General features: G+C 52.2%; 1 protein-coding gene across 2 annotated transcripts in view; it reads right to left on the bottom strand.

Annotated features, from left to right (window-relative positions):
- EPHA10 (EPH receptor A10) overlaps nt 1–12,475 on the bottom strand; it is a 39,508-nt gene extending 27,033 nt beyond the window's left edge. For both annotated transcript variants that reach the window (XM_032302584.1, XM_032302586.1), the window contains exons 1-5: nt 12,300–12,475; nt 10,306–10,370; nt 8,902–9,580; nt 2,880–3,035; nt 1,964–2,314 (exon numbers count right to left, since the gene is read on the bottom strand). In XM_032302584.1, coding sequence (XP_032158475.1) covers nt 1,964–2,314; nt 2,880–3,035; nt 8,902–9,580; nt 10,306–10,370; nt 12,300–12,405 — 1,357 coding nt within the window. In that variant the 5' untranslated portion in view covers nt 12,406–12,475. The remainder of the gene's footprint in view (nt 1–1,963; nt 2,315–2,879; nt 3,036–8,901; nt 9,581–10,305; nt 10,371–12,299) is intronic.
- Between the last annotated feature and the right edge of the window lie 3,472 nt (nt 12,476–15,947).

Raw genomic sequence — 15,947 nt, 5'->3', positions numbered from 1 at the left:
TAAAATATAAGCAAATTAATTCAGCAAAATATTAAAAGAATAATACACTCATATCCAGTAGGGTATAATCTGGGAATGCAAAAAGAGCTCACATTGAAAAATCCATGAATAGAATTCATCATGCCAATAGGTCAAAGGAGAAAAAAACATGAGGTCATCTTGAAAGATGCTTAAGAAGCATTTTATAAAATTAGCATCCATTCCTGATTTTTTTTTTTAAGTTCAGTAAAAAGTGAAAGCATTATATGGCCAAGGAGCTAAAGCACAGGATTTCCACTTCCTAGCTGGGTGACTTTGGACAATTCACTTGGACAATTCACTGAGGCTCTCAGGCCTCAGTTTCATTATTTGAAAGATGATTATCATTCCATTTAAATGAATGAATGTAGAAAATCATACTGCACAGGGTCAATGCCAAACACAGAGCAGCACTCAATCAGTGGAAGCTTAGTATTTTTATTAGTAAAATGGAAACAGCATCTCCTCAACAGAATTTTTAAATCCATCTATATCAAAAACAGGATTGCTAATATGAAACACCAGATAAAAATCTCATATCACATATATTATACGAAAGGGATTTTATATTAGATGGTTCTAGATATGGATATAGAGATAGGGAAAAAATGTGGAAGGATATACTCCAAGATATTAATAGTTGTATAGCTCTTGGTAACAGGATTATGGGTGCTTTTTTCTTTTCCTATATTGAATGTTTTTTAATGTAAATGCAATAGCAAATGTTAAGTCACAGTAGAGATAGTTAAAAAAGAACAAAACTGTTACTCCAGAAAACCAGACACATTGGAAATCTCTCCCAAAAGGCAGAGAAAATGGATTAAGAGCTAAAAATGATAAAGGGTGTGACAAGATTTAAGAATCAGAAAATAGATGTACAACCTAAGGCTTAGAGAGATTCTTAGAGAGATATTGGAGCTATCAGAAATTCTAGTCAAAGCAATAACAGGGAAAAAAAAGTTCTTTTCTAGGAATAAAAAACTGTGTGCAGATCAAAAGTTTTGCTAGGTACCAGCCAAACTCAATGAAAAGAGATCAATAGTGATTAAATTTTATTTTCACTAGTAGGTGACAGAATTCTACAAATGCACACACTCAAGCTACTCACACAAGGATAAAAGTTATCCTGGCCTCAGACCTTTCTGCAACACAGCTACCAGAGAAGACAGGGAAGGACAAACCAGTCGGGTCTCAGACAGGAAAAGACCCCGAAACCCTACCACTCACTTATCTTTCTTGCAAAGGATACTTGAAGGATTACTTGAAGGTGTTGTAGCCCAGCTGGGATTAAAGACAAATGAAAAGTCAGTTTCAGTAAAGGGGAAGGTGTAGCACGAAAGGAGTGTAGGTCTTTCTTTCCTCCTCTCTATCCCAGACTCAGAAACGAGACTGCTACGGGTTGGCCAGTGACTTCTGGCGTCCCTAGAGTCTGACCCTGCTGTGCCTCCTTGCTCTCTGCCAAGACCAGGGAAGAAGGTGACCGATGCGGCAGGGATGGAGGCTGGGGGACACACGACAGAACCCCTTTTGCTGAGACAGAACAAGAGGAGGGACGATTCTGCTTTTCCCGCTGAAATGTTTGAAAAGGGCGGGCAAAAGATTGCCGGGCTGTCCGCCTGCTTGCCCTGGGAGAGGAGAGGCAGGGCGGCTGCGAGGGGGGCGTGGTGCCGGGCTCTCTGCCGGGTCGGGAGCCGGGGCGCCCGCGGGTTCTCTCACACCCTCCCCCGAGGCGCCCGCCACGGCTCGAGTTACCGCGTCCTCAGTTCCTTCCCTTCCCCACCCCCGCCGGGGTCTCCGGGAAGGGCCGGCAGTCAGCGGGGGTCCCCGCGGTCCCGGAGGTTGGCTGGGGGCCTCGCCTCCTGGACAGACGCGGGGCGCGCGTTCTAAACCCGGAGGGCGAGGGCGGCCGGTGCGGGGAGGCTGCGGGGCGGGCGGGCGGCCTTACCCCCGGGCCCCGTGGACACGGTGACCTGCGCGTAGGTGGCTCCCGCGGCGGCAGCCGGGCCCGACACGCCGTTGAGCGCCGCCACGCGCACGGTGTAGCGCGCCCCGGGCCGCAGGTGGAGCAGCGTGGCGGCGCGCTCCCGCAGCCCGGCCTGGCGCGGCACGAAGGCCACCCGCGGCCCGCACGGCTCGCACGCGCCCCCCGGGCCCTCGCGGCCGCAGCGCAGGCACAGCAGCGAGTACGTGACGTCCGAGCGGCCGCCCGAGTCGGCCGGCGGCAGCCAGCGCAGCCTCAGCGCCAGCGGCGAGCGGCTCAGGCTGTACTGCAGGTCCCGCGGCGCCGACGGCGGCCCTGAGGGGACGGGAGGGGGGGCAGGGGGAGCAGTCAGCGGGGCGAGCGGGGGGAGGCGGGGCGGGGGGTTGTGAAGGGGGAAGGGCAGGAGGAGACGCAGGTTGGGGGGAGTGGGGAGGAGGGACGGGGTGGTGTGGGGCCAGTGAGGCGGGAGGGACAGGGAAGGGGCGCGTGGGGGCCAGCGCGCGGAGGGTAGTGAGGGGAAGCGGATGAGGATGCACGACGGAACAGAGTGTGCGGGGCGGGAGGTCCCCTCCTGGCTGGGGCGCACGGTGAGGTGACGGCGGGGGCGGGGTGGGGGGCGGGCACGAGGGGCAGTCCACTCCAGGACCAGCCAAGAAGACTGACCTCCGTCTCGGGACCCTCGTCCTGGTTCTTCCAATCCCAGGCCCCGGCCCCAACCCCATCCCAGGGTCCCCTCCCGCCACCCCGCCGTCTGGGTCGCTGGTCCCCAGGCTCCCCACGCTCTCCAGTGCCAGCCCCTTGCCCTCGGCATCCGCTCCACCAGGCCTTTCCTGATCCGCCCCCCACCCCCCCCCCGAACGCTTTGGAGGGGGGCACTCACGGGTGCAGGAGGCCGAGGGCGGGTCGGTGGGCGAGCGCGCGTAGCTGTCCTGGCACACGCAGAAGGTGGAGGCGTTTTCCAGGGCCCGGCTGTGCTCTGGGCACGGGGAGCAGAGCAGCCGGCGCGAGGACAACTTGTAAAACCCTGGGGGACAGGCTGCGGGGCAAAGCCACGTGAGGAGGGATCTCCTCCACAGCTCCTCCCTCCCCCACTGTCCTGCCTGCCCCATTAGGGGGAGTTTAGGTCCCGGAACTGTGCGGAGAAAGGAGGTCTCCGCTCTTCCAGCGCTGCCCCAAGCGGTAGCAGCTCCGGACCCAACCGCCCAGTACTACGCCGACCCTTAAGAAGTGCTTACTGTGTGCTCAACACTATTTTACTTTCAGTAGTTCACCGAACCCTCACAACAGCCTGTGAGGCATGTATTTTATCCTCATTTTTAAAATGAGGAAATTAAGGCTCAGAGAGGTTCAGTAGCTTGGCCAACGTCCCATGGCTGGTGAATGGTGGGATTCCAACCCAAGCAGACACGATCCTACCCTAATGCCCACTGGGGAAAGAAAATAAGCCAGACTCTTCCAGTCTTGATGTGAGGCCAGAAGACAGGTGCCTCCGAGGGGTGTGTCACAGCTCCCCAGGGACAGACACCCACAGGTTTCTCGTTATGCGCGCACAGCCGCACTCACGCTGTTGTCGGAGCCCAACATCCCACCACCTGCATTTGGGTTCATCATCACAGATCCTCAACTGACACCCTTGGTTGCAGTTTAGAAATGGAGCCAGACAGATGGAGGGGAGTAGAGGGAGGAGGGTGAAGTTTCCCCAGTTCTAGTCTTGACACCCTCCTCAGTGACTTTGCTTCTCTCACTTCTCTGCTTCTCTGGCCTCATCCAGGACACAGGCTGTTGAGAGCACAGGCTTTTGTATCTGGACAACCTGGGTTTGCAGCTGGGCTTTTACCCCTTAGTTGCTGGTGGCCTCGGGCAGATCTCTTGACCTCTCTGAGCCTTGTGTAGACGACCCACCTCAAAAAGGCTGGTGGGGGATTAGCTGAGATGAAGTGTAAGCCGCTTAGCCCAGCAAAGACAACACGATCACAACCGTGGTAGTAATTACTGTTCCTCTATCACAGGCCTGAAGTGGAAATTGCTTAACGCCCACTTGAAAACTTTGCTCACCAGCTGGGCCAGGCGGGAGGGAGGCAGTGGCTCCGGGGCCCTCCTCTGGGAGTCCCAGTGGTTCTCACCTTGATCTCTGCCCCCACCCACCTGGCCTTCTTTCTAGTTCAGCTGGTTTTGGAAGGCTGGCCCCAAGAAGCCCCAAGAAGACATGGTACAGTAGAAGGGATGCACAGGAGCCCTCAGGAAGAATGTTTGGGCTGTGTGAGGAAGAGGGGAGTGGGCTGAGGGTCTCCATGATCTGGAAGCCTTTAGGCTTGGAGGCTCAGTCTTGCTTGGGCAGCAGAGCTTTGGGCAGGGTCTCTGAAGCTCCAGGGGCTTTGGAACTATCTGCCTTCAGAACAGAGCATGGACTCACTAACATCTTGGTCTGGCGGGTGGTAGCAGCCCCCGCTGGGACTCAGGTGGCCTGGGTTCCCGTGTTGGCTCTGCCACTCCCTATGCCTTTCTGGCCTCAAGAAACCATCAGCCAGGTGGGGGTAATACCCACAGCCTGCCATAGAGGAGGTTCGCTTTGAGGGGCAGGCTCACAAAGCCTCCAGACTGCTGGCCCCTCCCTCTCTTCCTCAAGGTCAGAATCAAGTGTCAGAGATCACCTAGCTCCACTCCCCTGACCAGGTCCTCCAGCAGCTTTCCTAGCAGGAGCCACAATCTTTGATTAGAAATGGAGAGCCCACCTTCTTCTGTGCCCCTGCTGAATGGTACTGGCAGTGAGAAAGGCCTTCCTTATGTTGAGTCCAAATTGGCTCCTCTGTCTGGAATACCCCTCATGCCACCCCATCAAAGGGCATCCGTGTGCCCTGTGGAGACTTAGAGAGCTTGTCTGCTTGGGTCAACTCCTCAGTGCCAACCACCCCACCCATGCCACACTAAACTCTTCTTTTCACACTTCTGACTCTTGTCCTATAAGGTTTTATACTCCTTCTCTCCTTTCTTTCTTTTTTTCTTTTTACAAATTTTTACATTATTTTTATCCTTTTTTTAAAGATTTTATTTATTTAGTTGACAGAGAGAGACACAGCAAGAGAGGGAATACAAGCAGGGGGAAGTGGGAGAGGGAGAAACAGGCTTCCTGCTGAGCAGGGAGCCCAACATGGCCTCCATCCCAAGACCCTGGGATCAGAACCTGAGCCAAAGGCAGACGCTTAACAACTGAGCCACCCAGGTGCCCCAACCCCTTCTCTCCTGGTAAACTCTTATATTTCTCCAGACCCCAGCTCAAAATAATAATACCTCCCTTGTGAAGCACTCCCCGGCATTCTCCGCAGTTGCCTGTTCCTCAAGGCATAGCCGATGCCATTTTAAGTGACTTTTGTCTAGTCTCAGCTTAAGTCAGAAGTGGGACTGGGTTTCTGAGTGTGTGTGTGTGTGTGTGTGTGTGTGTGACTGCACGATTGCCCTCAATGTGTATCCAAACCCTCTCCTCCAGACCCTGATCCATTCATCGGATGATTTTTTTTTAAGCACCTACTATGAGCCAGGTGCTCTGGAGATAGACTGCGTAAAACAGACCAGGATCCTACTGCCCACTGGCCCAGATGCCCTGCTCCCACCTCACAGGGAGAAGAGAGGCTGTCAGCTGGTAATTCCCTCAAGGTCTGGCCATCAAACTCACAAACTTCCATCTACACCCACCTTCCTTCTCCTCCTTCCTTCCAGGCCTACAGGAAGGGATGGGCCACCTCCCTTTGAAGGCCTCCAGCCTCCTCACTCTGGGTCCTGCCCCTTCTCCGCCTCCCAGACTATATCCCATCAGTCTTATGGCTCCTAATTCTTACATCACTCCTTCTCTACCTATTCTTCCCACTGACAGAACAAGGGAGTGCTGCAGTAAGAGTGGTCCATTTCGGGTGCACACAGTGAGGGTATTATTTATAGAGTATTAAAAAACAATAAAACTGGGGTGCCTGCGTGGCTCAGCCGGTTAAGCATCTGCCCGCAGCTCAGGTCATGATTCCAGGGTCCTGGGATCAAGCCCTGCATTGGGCTCCCTGCTCAGCGGGAGTCTGCTTTTCCCTCTTCCCCGTCCCCCCTTCCCCGTGAGTACATTCTCTCTCTCAAATAAATAAATAGAAATATATATTTTTTAAAAACAATAAAGCTGACTAAAACATGGCCTGATCTTTATTAGCAGCTAGCATCAGCAATTCTAAACCATGTCAGTAATAAAATACATCCCCCTGGGGCAGGCTGCTCCCACCACACCCCACTTGGTACCCCCCCCCACCCGCTCCTTCCTTAGCAGATAAACAAGGCTCCTATCTACAGCCAAAATCTTCTCTCAATCCGTTTTCCTCTTTAAGATACCACCCCCTCTCCTCGCCTTTCAAATCCAGCCTTCCAGGAGTTTTGCACATTCCCTGACTCTCACTCCACATCTTCCTCCATCCCCCAACCTACTGAGCCCGGTCTGTCTGTCTGTCTCTCCATTACTCTCTCTCTCTCTCTCCATTGCTCTTGCCTGGGCCACCAAGCAGACACTGTCCAAAGCTCGCCTTACCTGAGTGCTCACCCACGCTATAAGCTGTTCCTTCCTGGACCCCTCCACGTGCCCGGGGCTGCCATGAGATCACACTTTCCTGGATCTCCTCCAACGTCTGATTCTCCCTCAACGTCCTTTTTTATGGGTTTCAATTCTTCTACGCCCCCTTACGTACTGCTGTTGTGTGAGACTCCATCACTGGCCCTCCTGCTTCCTACCTCACCTTGGTCGGTCCCAGCCACACCCACGGCTTCTAGTGGTACCTATATTTCTGTTGCTGAGGTCCAGACTCACTTTCTAGCTACCTCCCCTTGAACGCACCACAGACATCATAAATTCAGGGTCCGTCAGTGTCCCGTGTTCTCTACCCCAGTGAATGATCCTCTGTCCACTCAGTCCTCTTAGAAGCATACAGATCAAAAAGGACTCTTCTCTCCTCCCTCATGACGTGGTCACCAGGGGTTGTGGATGCGACTCGTTTTCCCACCCATCCTCATGTCTCAGTGATCTCTGCCTCAGTTCAGACCTTGTGCTCTTTCTCCTGGACTACTGTGCCATCTTTTTCTAGTCTTTAATCCTTCCTTCCCCCAATCATTTCTTTGTAATTGCAACTCAAGTGATCTTTTGAAAATATAAATCTGAACATGTCAGATTCCTGCTTTATATCCTCCGCATCAGTCTTCAGCATAAAATCTAAGTTCTTTATTCTAAAGTTCAAGGCCCTTCATGATCTATTCCTGCCCCCCCCTCCAGCCCCAACACCCCTTACACCCCCAAAGGCCCTTTGCTCCTAGCCCCAATCATGCTACATTCTTTCCTACCTCCATGTTTCTGCAGACAATCTCTTAACTGAGAATGCTTTTAGCTGCCTGGAAGAAAGGCCTTCTCCACACTTAGAATTGGCCTCTCCCTTCTCTAGGCTTCCTCAACTCTGTTCATATGTGTCACACTCTATGGTAACCACTCCTTCACCCAATACTCCTTTACTGGGCACCTGCCATATCCTGTTATGGACCCTGAGGCTGGCAAGACTGATTCAGTCATTGCCTGAGGTCATTTTCTAGTCCAGTGGTGGAAACACACATAAGTAGATCACTGTGTACCATGGGGTGAGTGCAGAAAAAGAGGTTGCCATCAACTACACTTCAATTTAAAAAAAAAAAAAAAAGCAAGAAATAGAGGTTGCAATGGGTGCTGGAGAGCAGAAGTGGATCCTAACCCTAATTAGAGAGCTTGGGAAGGTTCATGCCTCCAAGTCCCTTACTAATCCACAAGTTCTCCCTGAGGAAAGAGATGGTGACAACATCTAAATAAAATAAGCCCTCCTAAATGCATTTGGTAAGTTCTCAGGTCAAAACGAATGGACGATTGAAAAAAGGACAGAATACCTTTAGTCATTTCTTCCTCTGTCTTCCCACCACTGTATTAATCCCTCTGTTAGATCACGTAATACCTTGTCGTGGTTTTTCAATTTTTACATTTTCATCTGTAGAGCTGCTGAAGAGTTGAAACTATACCTGACTCATTTCTGTTGTCCTGCCATCCACAAAAGGATGTGGCTTAGAAGAATCATCCCTTGCTCTTTTTACATTAAGGGCAAGCATCCATACTCCATCCTTACCCTTAGTCCTCAGAGCCAGAGATCAGCAAGAAAAGGAGAGGTCTGGTCCTGGTGCCCTACAAACCTGAGAACCCAACCAAACCTGCACATGACCAGGGTCTCCCTTGGGGGCACAGTGACTCATAGTTCAGAGAGTTGGGTCATCTAGTGCAAACTCCTGACCTCTTTCTCTCTCTCCAGCTCAAGAATCCCACAGCCAGCCTCCAATTTGCGTATGGTCAGGGAATGGGAGGTCACTCTATAAAGAAACCAATGCGTCATCCAGTAGACGTGGGTTGCTGTATCCTTCTTCCCTATGCCCAAGGGAGGCAGTATGGTGTAATAGAAGGAACTTGACAGTTGGGCAAATCTGGATTCAAATCCTGATTCCCTATTTACTAACTTCGCAAATGAGGTGTTAATAATTCTCTGAGCCTCCGTTTCCCCATCTACAAAACAGGGATACTGGCGACTTACTTTATTGTCGGGAATAAATGAGACGTTCTTTGTGAGGTGCTGATCATAGTGCCTGAAACGCACGCCCCTAATGCCCCCCTATATAGAGTCAAATTTACTTCCTAGTAATTTCATTCAATGGTCCTGGCTGGACTCACTGGAAAGCTCCACAGAAGACCAGGACTCTGGGCTTCACAGCCCACAGCTTCTCCACTCCCCCTCCTGCCTCTTTCAGCCAGCGCACACTCTCTCCCTGTCGCCACTTGCGCGCTACATTCCCACGCCACACCCCCCTCATCCGATGAATACCTTCACAGATGTCACCACGTTCCTGGAATCCCGCACTGCAGCTGCAGCGGCCCACGGGCACAAGCCACTCACCATCAGCGCCACAGTGCATGCGCGGGGGGCTGCCGGGCTCCCCTTCTGAGTGCGCCACGCACGTTCCCGTCACCTCCACCAGCGTGGAGAAGGCGCTCTCGGCCGCGGTGGCCGGGAACGCTGCCAGGCCCCGCACGGTGGCGCGGCACTGCTTGTAGTAGACGCGCACGGAGACCAGCGCCACGCATGCGCCCACGTCCTGAAAGGCCAGGTGGAAACCCCGCCGGCTGAGCGGACCGATCTCTCGCACCTCTGTGTTCAGCTTCATCTTGCGCTCTCCCAGGTCGCCCTGCGTGAAGCTCTCATCTGCCGCGATTGTATCGATCTTGCGGGGCCGGCTGCCACCTGCTCGGAGACGCCCGCGACCCAGGTCAGCCTCTGTTTCCAGGTAGTAGACGTTGAAAGTCTCCTTGCAGGTGCCAGCGGCGCCCGGGATGCTGCTGCAGTCGCGCAGCGTGAACTGCAGCTCCACGAAGATGCGCTGCCCGCGGCCACGGCTGATCCAGCCAGTTTGCAACCAGTTGTCCTGGTTGGGCTCCAGCACGTTGCACACCTGATATGTGCGGATGGGACGGTCATGCTCGTCCACGCCGCTGATCTCCTCCCACTGGGGAGGAGAACAAAGATGCGGGAAGCTCAGAGCCAAGGCGCCCCCAGGAGGTCGAGTCCTGGCGGTGACGAAAGCTGAAAACCCCCTTCCCCATCATCCCTCATTCTCCCTCCCTCCACCTCCGACCCCTGAAATTGTAAGATGCAGAGCTGGGAGAGACGTTGGAGACAAGAAGCACAATCTATAATTTTATATGTGGGGAAACTGAGGCTCCAGAGAGTGAGAGAGAGTGATTTGACTGGATATGAACGTGATTTAGCCCCAAAGTTGGGGAATGGTGCCTGAAGTCTCCTGGCTCTCCACCAGGTGCCCATTCAGTGACCAGGCTTCAGTCACAGAGCCATATCTCCCAACCCCCACGCCTAGTTTCTAAGCCTCTTTTAGGATATTAAGTCTTGCTTGTTCTGTCAATCCATCAATCAACACTGCTTAGAGGGTCTACTACATGCAAGGTATTGTCCAGCATTGGATCATATAGATGACACATTTATGTTGCTACACACAGGTAGTTTAACCCTTGCTATATATATTTTTCCCTTTTCTTTTCTTCTTGGACTGACTAAAAACAACCTTTCCTAATAGGCCACTCTGGCATGAAGCCAGTGCTGCTGAAGACCACATGCTCTGAGGAGCATTTTGTGCTGCTGTAACCACAAGGAACCAAAGGATTTGAGTAGACCACCAGAAGATTCCTGGCACAGGGAGAGAAAGGTTACACTTACCCCATTACTTGGCAGTGCAGTCCAGCCCAGTTCAGCCTGGGAGGCTTTGGAATCCAGGAGGATAACTATAGAGAAGGAAGAACAGAGAGGTCAGAAAACCAGAAGGTCAGGAAGGTGGGAGGAACCCTTTTGTGAGTTCACTGTAAATTTGCTGAGGGGACAGAGACCAATTTTTCCTATTCCTTATCTTCCCATGAGGGGGTGGGATGTGAGTTAGCTCAAATCCAGAAAGATGTAGCCATGACTATTGGGGAAGGAACCTGTATTAGTTTCCTGTAGCTGCTGTAACAAATTGTCACAGACTCAGTGGCTTCAAATAACAGTAACTTATTTTTGTACGGTTCTGGAGGTCGGAGGTTGGAAATCAGTTTCACTGTCTAAAGTCGGGGTGTCAGCAGGACTGGCTCCCTCTGTAGGTTCAGAGGGGAAAATCCATTTCCACTAAAATTTTTCAGCCCCCTAGATTCTTTGGCTTGAGGTCCCTTCCTCCATCTTCAAACTGCATCTCTCTAATCTCCTTTAGTGATCAAATTGCCTTCTCCTTTGGCTCTGACTCCTCCTGCATCCTCTTCTAAGGACCATTGTGATTACCTCGGGGCTATCCAAATAATCCAGGATAACCTCTTCATCTCAGGATCCCTACCCATATGTGCAAGTCTTTTGCCTTTTGGAATAACATTCACAGGTTCTGGGGATTAGGGTGTGGACATATTTGGAGAGTCATTATTCAGCCTGCCACAAAGTTCATGGAAGTACTCTAAGATTGTCTCTGAGATGGAGGTGGTGGTGTCAGTGAGCCCTCTTCCTGCCTTCCTAGGCTCCCTAAATTACAACTAGAGTGCCAAGAAGAGGGAGAAGGTGAATATATTAAAGGATTTCTGCATACATCCTGAATTCACTCATATTCAGGGGCTCTTCTGAGATCTGAAGTCACCAAAGATGGGAGAGGCTTGAACCTTCTTAGTTTGACTCCCAGAGCCTCTGGGGGAAATGAGTGGAGAGACTCTGCCAGTAGCAGGAGAAATAAAAATCTCTTCTCTCCTCTGCTATCAGTGTCAGTCCCAAAGAAGCATTGGTCTGGACGGCACAACAACAGCTCAGAGGCAGGAACCCAGGCTATCCTGAAGTCTTGGAAGATTACAAAGCTGGAGCTTAAACAAGGGGGCGGGGCTCCAAGGAGAGGGTCTCTAAGAGGGTTGGCTTCAGAGGCATCGGAGACTGTAAGCAGGACCGCCGACAGCTCTCCCGATTTGGGTATAACTGACAGCATATCAGAATTGCATAGTGGAAAGCCTCAGAGATCCGGCTCCCCGACCCCCTGATCAGCGCTTCAAATTCCAGCTCCTCGGGATTCTGCACCTGGATATGACGCCTCTGGATTCAGTTCAGTGTGCAGCTCCCCCAAATCCAGAATCCGAGGCAAGACGCGGGCTCTGGTACCGCAAGCAATCCCAAGCCCAGCAACGCGGACCGCGTCGGGTAGTCAACGCTCCAAATTCAGCACTGCGGACAGTTCCCCCGCCAGCAAGTCGGGTTGCTCTCGACCCCAGCCACCCCTTCCCGATCAGAGCGCCCCACCTCCTGCCTCGCTATTCGGGCTCCATACCGTCGTCCCGTACTTCGATCTCACCTCCACATCTCCCTGTCTCCTCTGCTCTCTTCATCTCCCCGCCCCCACACCTCCCACCTCCAATCGCTCAGCCTGTCCGTCTCACCGGCCCCTGAAACGCCGCTTCTGGCTCCCACGGTTCCTGGGTTCTTTCTTCCCTGGCCTCGCAGGTCTCTAGCCCGATCTCCTCAATACCCCTCTCTTTCCCATTGCTTAGCTACCGTTTTCTCTGTCTCTTTAGTTCTTTGCTTCCTGCTGCCCGCTTGCTTCAAATCCCAATACTGACTCCAGTCTCTCTATACGACTCCTTTCCTCAGAACCCCGGTTCTCCAGCCCCTTATCTTCTGGCATCCCAAGCTCCAAGAACAGCCACCACTCTCCTCACCTTCCTCAGCGGTCCCGGGCCTCCCTGGTCCCAAAAGCAACGCCAGACAGAGCGGCATCAGGCAAACGAACAGGCGCAGCGGATATGGGCCGGCGCCGGTCTCCATGGTCCGCAGACCGAGCTGTCAGTGCGGCGGCGGCTCAAGCCGCGCCAGCCCCAGCACCGCTGAGCAGTGCCCCCAGACCCTAGCGCCTTCTGGGGGCGGGATCTCGCTGGTTACCATCATCCACGGGGACCAATCACCAGGCACCGCCGCGGGAGGTCCACCAATCCTCCCCAGCAGAAGGTAGAGGGGTGGAGTTTCATAGGCCAGGGGCGGAACAGCTAAATGGAAGGGGGAAGGAAGGGGTCCCGCCAGTCTCCAAACGTGGGGGTGGGGCAGCGCTGAGCGCTAGCCTGGCTCCTGGGGAGGAAGATGAGCCCGCGGCGATGGCCCAGAGCTCGAAACCTTAGCCTCTCATTCCCGAGAAGTAGACAATATGGGCGTGGCTTAAGGACGGGTGAACCTCGGGGAGGCAGCGACACTTGCAGCCTCTAAGCTAGCCTGGAAGCTCCCTTGTTCCCAGGACTTGCAAGGGATTTTGAAGCCTGATGTCCTGACCCCAAGCTCAGGGGAGTTCCTCAATCTCCCAGCTCTTGGCTTCTTGGCTTCTTCCTACGTCTGCGGCTCCTGGCGTCCCCCGGCTCGGTCCCGCCCCCTTCTCTCCCCTCCCTACACACACACACACACACACACACACACACACAAACACACACACCGGCTGCAGGAAGGGGCCAAGCCCGACCCTGGGAGCTACTCGAGAAAGGAGAGCAAAGTGGGAGACGGAGTCCCACCCTACCAGCAGCGCTTCCAAGGTTGGGAAAACATGTGGACGCCTGGATGGGGTTGGTGGTAGATACTGCATGAACGTTTGGTTCCTCGGGTTCTTGGTCTTGCTGCCAGCACACAGGCAGCACTCTGCACAACTACCCATTTCCCGGGTCTGCTCGGAGCCTGGAGTTCCCCCCCAACCCCCCCACCCCCGCCTTTGACAATCCCTCTCCGCCCATCCCAGGGTACTGGTGAAGAGCTCAGTGGCCGAGATTCCGAGGCGCCTGCGAGACAGGCGGACCAAGCCTCACAGAGTTCAACCAGCGCTGGAGAAGCTGCAAGAAAACGTGGAACACGACCTCTATCTAGTGAAGGTCATTTATGTGCAAGCTGAGGGTTTAAGGCGTTGGTGGTGGGAAGGGCTGAAGCCCTCCAGGACGAAGGAGGCGGCTATTGAGCGCCACCATCTGGGCTGAACTTGAGCAGACAAAGCTCCACCCACCCTGTAGCTTTTCAGTGCTCTTTTCTTGGGGGACCCAGCCCCTCTGCTTTTGGAAGCTAAAGTACCTGGAAAACCCTTGAAAATCATTGAGTGCTGTGTCTCCATGACCTGCGTGGCTTGACTGTGCGTTTTGTATATGTGTGTTCCCTACCCTCCCAACCAAGACTCCCTGAGTGCCATGCTCTGTGCTGAAAATATCTGGGTGAATCTCTTTCTCTGCCACAGTCCATACCTCCTTGAGCACAGAGAATTATGAAAATTCGTGGCATCTAATTCCACGTGGCATCGTGGAATTCTATTCACTTACAAGCCGCTTTCGTAAGTCATTTCTCTGTGTGTGTGTGTGTGTGTGTGTGTGTGCCTACACATGCGCGTCTAGTATGTGTATACGAACACTTGTTCACTCACAGACATACTTGCTGGACAGCCCCAATAGGAGTGGCTGGGAGGCGCTGGACTCCTTTGTAGGTAGAAAGAAAGGTTATCAGGAGAGGCTGGGGCTCGGAAACCGCAAGAGACCCAAGCCCCCAAGCCGGCTGAGGAAGCAGAAGGAGGTGTGGCGTCCAGCAGGTTCTTGGATGCAGGCGGGGTCTTTGAAATCGATCTACCTGAAGAAGGCTCTCACACCCCCACCTCTTTCCATCTTCATTCTTCTCACGATTGGTTTTCCCCTCCCCCTCTACCCCCCAGCGTTGGGAGTTGGTATTTTTAGAAGCTGCTTAGAGACCCAGGACTCCTTTCATTTCAAAATGAGTCCTCACTCCACTACCCCTCACCCTTTTCTTCAAAACAAGGCCCCATCCCCTATGCAGTCTTAAGGAACCAGTCATGGCTTCTTACCCGAGCATCAGGGACTTCAAACCGGAGCTTCTGACCCGTATGTGCTAATACAAAATGCAAACTCCTCGTGAGCCTCGAAAGGATCTTCCAGGAGCCAAGCATATGGGGGAAATTATCTGGGGGAAAGCCATATAGAATGCCCCAACAAACCTCTGGCTGCCAGGAGTCTGGTTCCCCACCACCACCACCACCTCCACCACACATACATGCAAGCTCCTTGCGCCTTGGGGAATTTGCCACATCAAGAGCCCAGCAATGGGGGAAAGAAGAGGAAAAGAAGAATTGGAACAATTCTTTTGTTTCTTCCTTTGAGCAATTCATTTATAATAAAACCAGAATGGAGAAGCCTCAATGTATGAGGATGTATGCAAATCAGCAAAACTTTAAGAGATACTCCAAGGCAGACTCTCTACTAGGTGACAGTGGAATAAACACCTATGTGAAGATATTCAAAAGGGCCTTAGAAGGAAACTAAGCCATGGTTTTACTACTAACTTTAAGTGCTGGGGTCCAGTCCACCAAGAGCTAAGTTAGATCCTTTCCTGGAATAGTGAGGTCGGGAGTCAGGCGGGGGTGGTGTTCTGGCGAAGGGCTGAACTGTGAGACAGTGGCCAGCTTCAGCCTTTCAAATTTTCTGTCCATGGTACCAAACCCACTAAAGTCTGGACCCTCCATTTTAACCGGACCTGGGACCTGTCTGCTGCCCTGCTCCAATCCTCAGTCCAGGGCTTGCTGTGTGTTGCTCCAGCCTATAACCCAGATCCAACCATGTGAGCCTCCAGAAGACAAGCAGCTTTACTCCATGGAGTAGGAGTGGAGGGACCTGGAACCCATCTGGAGACTCCTATTTTCTCTTCCTCTCCTCCCAAACCCCGTATGAGGTAGTAGAGAAAGAATCCTTCTCTCTTTTTCTACTTCACTATCTGCTGGAGTTGAGCAGGTTCATTCAACATCCAAATAGTTGAAGTGATCTTCCAAGGAGCAGATCCAATTTTACAGCATCTCCAAGCTACTGGAGGTTACAAATTAAAGGGCTGAACATTTTATCTCTTCTTTTTGCACAAATCCAGAAAGTACATCCATCCTGGCTGAACAGAAAAGGTCATCTCCTCCATGGAGAAGACTAAGATTTCTTCAGAGAAATCAGGGTCAAGTCCTGTCCTCGACAAAGAAGACAAAGAGGGAGCAAAGAGCACTGGTGAGCACTACTCACTACTGCTCAAAGGGACATTTCTAATTTGTCTCTTTCCTCTTCCATTCTATCACCTTTTTCCAAGCTTGAGAAAAGCTTAATAATTCACCCAAGGTGAATTATTTTCTAGGACAATACACTCACAGGCAAAAATAAGATGGGGGTTATATACAAATGTTTGAATTGTATTTTTCTAAGATAAAGGAAAGATAAAACATTTAATTTATTGACTTTGAAAATTAAGCAGCAGAAACCTTTCATTATCAAATACAACCATTTAGATTTTATGATACTCTACTTTCT

This window comes from Mustela erminea, chromosome 10 (genome assembly GCF_009829155.1).
Source record: "Mustela erminea isolate mMusErm1 chromosome 10, mMusErm1.Pri, whole genome shotgun sequence".
NCBI classification, from domain to species: Eukaryota; Metazoa; Chordata; class Mammalia; order Carnivora; family Mustelidae; genus Mustela; species Mustela erminea.
This window is presented reverse-complemented; position numbering and strand designations above follow the sequence as displayed.